This window comes from Ursus arctos, unplaced genomic scaffold, assembly GCF_023065955.2.
Source record: "Ursus arctos isolate Adak ecotype North America unplaced genomic scaffold, UrsArc2.0 scaffold_18, whole genome shotgun sequence".
NCBI classification, from domain to species: domain Eukaryota; kingdom Metazoa; phylum Chordata; class Mammalia; order Carnivora; family Ursidae; genus Ursus; species Ursus arctos.
This window is the reverse complement of record NW_026622852.1, coordinates 48,722,560-48,727,726: the sequence shown is the minus strand read 5'-3', so window position 1 is coordinate 48,727,726 and position 5,167 is coordinate 48,722,560. Positions and strand designations below refer to the sequence as shown.

The window sequence follows — 5,167 nt, the reverse complement described above, 5'->3', positions numbered from 1 at the left end:
AACACAACCTCAAGCTTCTGGTTAGAGAAGAAGCCAACAGAAGTAATTGCCCAATTTCTTGCCTCCCTCTTGAGATGGATCCTGTGCAGGGGCCAAAAGGGGCTGAACCACAAAAGTCCCAGGAGAAAGTGTCCCTGGTGTCAGTGACATGTTGGCCTCCCCTCTGCCTGGTCATGAGAACCTGGAGAGGCCATGAACATCCTTGACCTGAAGAACCCAGCAATGGAATCTGTCTCTCCATACATCATAGAAAGGCCCAGATAGAGTAGTACTAACCTTGTAGACTCCCACACCACTGACCCCAAACTGCATTAGAGCACGTATTACACTGCCACCATTCTTTCCATTCTTAGAGAACCACAAAAAATCCACAAAAGCCAAAGCAATCTTGGGAAAAATGAACAAAGTTAGAGGCATCACACTTTCTGACTTCAAACTATAATACAGACCTATAGTAATCAACACAGTATGTTATTGGCATGAAAACATATAGACCATGGAACAGAATACAGAGCCCAGAGATAAAACCATGCATAGGCCATCAACTAAGCCTTGACAAGGGAACCAAGTGTATACACAATGAGTAAAGGATAGTCTTCAATAAACGGTGTTGGAAAACTGGATATCTACATGTGAAAGAATGAATGTGGATCCCAACAATGTGAAAATAGCTGCCATTCTGTCTTTCCCCTGTGACATTCAGTCCCAGGAGCCAAAAATGTCTGCCACCTTCATGGGCAGCAGCACCACCATCCAGGAGCTGTTTAAGTGCATGTTTCAGAGCAGTTCATGGCCATGTTCAGGTGCAAGGCCTTCCTGCACTGGTACACAAGCAAGGGCATGGATGAGGTGGAGCTCACTGAGGCCAAGAGCAGCATGCATGACCTGGTGTCCGAGTATCAGCAGTACCAGGATGTCAGGGCCAAGGAGGAGGGTGAATTTGAGGAGAAGGCAGAGGAGGAGGTGGCCTAAAGCTGTCTGGTACCCAGTACAACATGGAAGCTGTGCATACTCTTTATTTACTCACAACCTGTTCTCTGATGGCCATGTCTCACTGTGTGTTCACTGCTCTTCTTCCTGTCTTGACAGCACATGCGCTACAGCATGAGATATTTGTGTATGAAGTTTTCTATCCATTCCAGGTGGAGACTAGACCCTTATATAAATACATGAGATACCACCTTACACCAGTCAGAATGAATAAAATTAACAAGACAGGAAACAGCAAGTGTTGGTGAGGATGTGGAGAAAGGGAAACCCTCTTACACTGTTGGTGGGAATGCAAGCTGGTATAACCACTCTGGAAAACAGTATGGAGGTTCCTCAGGACGTTAAAAATAGAGCTACCCTATTTTCCAGCAATTGCACTACTGGGTATTTACCCCAAAGGTACAGATGTAGTGAAAAGAAGGGGCACCTGCACCCCAATGTTCACAGCAGCAATGTCCACAATACCCAAACTGTGGAAGCAACCGAGATGTCCTTCACAGGATGAATGGATAAAGAAGATGTGGTTCATGTATACAGTGGGATATTACTCAGCCATCAGAAAGGATGAATACTCACCATTTGCATCGACATGGATGGAACTAGAGGGGATTATGCTAAGTGAAATAAGCAAAGAAAGACAATTATCATATGGTTTCACTCATACGTGGAACATAAGGAATAGTGCAGAGGACCACAGGGGAAGGGAGGGAAAACTGAATGGGAAGAAATCAGAGGAGACAAACCATGTGAGACTCTTGACTCCGGGAAACAAACTGAGGGTTGTGGAAAAGGAGGTGGATGGGGGTCTGGGGTAACTGGGTGATGGGAATTAAAGAGGGCATGTGATATGATGAGCACTGGGTGTTATATTCAACTAATAAATCATTGAACATTATATCAAAAGCTAAAGTACTATACCTTGGTTAATTTAAGTTAAAAAAAGAAAAAAATAAATACATATAATTTTCAAATATTCTCTCCTAATCTGTGTCTTTCTTTTCATTCTCTTAACGGTGTCTCTCTTGGAGCAGAAGTTTTGAACTTTGATGAAGTCCAATTTCTCATTTTTTCTTTTATGGATCATCTGAGCAATCTTTGCCTAACCCAAGGAAATACATATTTTCTCCTATTTTTTTCTAAATGCCTTATAGCTCTTAATATTTTTGTATATGAACCATTTTAATTTAACTTTTGTGTATAGTATGAAGTAAGGGTCTAAGTTGAAGGTTTTACATGAGGATATCTGATTTCTCCAGCTCCATTTGTTGAAAAGTTTATCCCTCCCTCATTGAATTGCCTTGAATTGCCTTCACACCTGTATCAAAAACCAGTTGATGATAAAAGTAAGGTTTGTTCCTTATGAGGTTTGTTTCTGGACCCTCAGTTCTGTTTCATTGTTCTGTATGTCTATCATTATGCCAGTGCTACACTTTCTTGGTGATGGTAGATTTACAGTAGATTTTTAAATCAGGGAGTGAAATACCTCCCACTTTGTTCTCCTTTAAGTTAACTAACACACCTCTATAGTTATAAATATCACTTTTAATTGCTCTATGTCTTCCAGTACTATGTTAAACAGCAGTGGCAAGAGGGGCGCCTGGGTGGCACAGCGGTTAAGCGTCTGCATTCGGCTCAGGGCGTGATCCCCGCGTTGTGGGATTGAACCCCACATCAGGCTCCTCTGCTGAGAGCCTGCTTCTTCCTCTCCCACTCCCTTGCTTGAGTTCCCTCTCTTGCTGGCTGTCTCTATCTCTGTCGAATAAATAAATAAAATCTTTAAAAAAAAAAAAACAGCAGTGGCAAGAATGGGCATTCCTGTCTTTTTACTGATCTTAGAAGAAAATCTTTCAGCTTTTCACTGTTAAGTATGGTATTAGCTGTGGCCTTATCATATATAAACTTTATTATGTTGAGGGGCACCTGGGTGGCTCAGTCGGTTAAGTCTCTGCCTTCCACTCAGGTCCTGATCCTGGGGTCCTGGGATTGAGCCCCACATTGGGCTCCCTGCTCAGCTCTCCATCTGCCCCTCCCCCTCACTCATTCTCTCTCTTAAATAAATCATTAAAATAATTAATTTTTTAAAATTTTATTTTTTTAATTTAATTTTATTTTTTACGTTTAATTAGCCAACATATAGTTATGTTGAAGTGAATTCCTTCTATTCCTACTTTGTTGAGAGTTTTTATCATGAAAGTGATGAGGACACGGAATACATATGGGGTTCAGTGGGGTGGAGTTCGGAGCTGACGACCAAGAAAGAATTCTTGAGGCATCTTTGGTGCAAAATGGTGGTTTATTAAAGCGCGGGGACAGGACCCGTGGGCAGAAAGAGCTGCTGCACCGGGGTTGTGAGGGGCGGCTGATTATATACCATGGGGTTGGAGGAGGTAAGGAAAAAGGGAGGTTGAGGAAATACTTTCATATGTTAAAGAAGACTCACAAGATACCAAAGGCCTTGCCATTGTCAAGTTAAGGTTGTTTACCCCTCTAGTAAGGCATTAACATGAAGATAGTTGGGAACTTCCTGGAGCCTGCAGATTACAAGGACACTTAATTGTATCTACATTCCCTTTCACAAGCTAGGTTATTGATAGAAATGCTTGGTTCTTGTAAACTGCTAAGACATTTGTAAACTGAGGGAGACTTAAGTCTTGCAGGATTGTGGTATCTATAGGTCAACTATTTCTTTGTCCTTTAGGGCAGCCAAGAGTGCCTGAGGAACGTCACATACATCCCATGGTGGGGGGGGGGGGGATGCTGAATTTTGCCAAATCCTTTTCCTGCAACAATTGAAATGGTTTGTGGTTTTTCTTCTCTATTCTGTTAATGTGGTATATTGGATTAATTGATTTGTATATATTGAACCATCTTTGCATCTCAGGGATAAATCCCACTTGGTCATGGAGTATGATCTTTTTAATGAGCTGTTGAATTTGGTCTGCTAGCATTTTGTTCAGGATTTTTGCATCCATGTTGATCAAGATATTGTCTTTATTTTTTATTTTAACTCCAGTATAGTTAATATACAGTAATATAGTAGTTTCAGGTGTACAATATAGTGACTCAACAATTCTATGCATCACCCAGTGCTCACCATAACAAGTGTGCTCCTTAATCCTCATCACACATTTCACCTATTCCTTACCCACCTCTCCTCTGATAACCATCAGTTTGTTCTCTATAGTTTAGACTCTTTTTCTTGGTTTATCGCTCTCTTTTTTCCTTTGCTCATTTGTTTTGTTTCTTAAATTCCACATATGAGTGAAATCATATGGTATTTGTCTTTCTTTGATTTATTTCCTTAGCATTTCACTCTCTAGCTCCATTCATGACATTGCAAATGGCAAGATTTCATTCTTTTTATGGCTGACTAATATTCTTCTGTGTGTGTGTGTGTGTGTGTGTGTGTGTGTGTGTGTGTGTATGACCTCTTCTTTATCTATTTACCTATCAGTGGACACTTGGGCTCTTTCCATAATTTGGCTATTGTAAAAAAAAAAAAGGCTGCTATAAACATAGGCATGCTTGTATCTCTTTGAATTAGGGGGTTTTTTGGTTTTTTGGTTTGTTTTTTTTTTGTTTTTTTTTGTTTTTTTTTTTGTTTTTGTATTTTTGGGGTAGATACCAGTAGTGTGATTACTGGGTCATAGGGTAGTTCTAATTTTAACTTTTTAAGGAATCTTCATACTGTTTTCCACAGTGGCTGCACCCGTTTGCATTGCCTCCTACAGTGCATGAGGGTCCCTTTATCTCCACATCCTTATCAACACTTGTTTCTTGTATTTTTGATACTAGCCATTCTGACAGGTGTGAGATGATATCTCATTATAGTTTTGATTTGCATTTCCCTGATGATGTGTATCTTTTCATGTGCCTGTTGGCTACCTGGATGTCTTCTTTGGAGAAATGTCTGTTCCTGTCTTCTGCCCATATTTTATTGGATTATTTGTTTGGGGGTGTTGAGTTGTGTAAGTTCTTTATATATTTTGGATGCTAGCCATTTATCAGGTATGTCATTTGTAAATACCTTCTCCCATTCTGTAGTTTACCTTTTAGTTTTGTTGGTTGTTTCCTTCATTGTGCAGAGATATTGGCTTTTAGTTTTCTTTTCATGCAGTGGTTTTGGCTGGCTTTGGTACTAGGGTAATGCTGGCCTCCTAAAATGAGTTTGTAAGTG

At 40.4% G+C, this 5,167-nt stretch overlaps 1 protein-coding gene across 1 annotated transcript; it reads left to right on the top strand.

The window, feature by feature from the left end:
- The first annotated feature begins 640 nt into the window (after positions 1–640).
- On the top strand, positions 641–972 carry LOC113266266 (tubulin beta chain-like). Its single transcript, XM_026513731.2, has 2 exons — positions 641–762; positions 804–972. Exons 1-2 carry the CDS (start codon positions 641–643, stop codon positions 970–972), a joined length of 291 nt encoding a protein of 96 aa, XP_026369516.2.
- Positions 973–5,167: the final 4,195 nt, after the last annotated feature.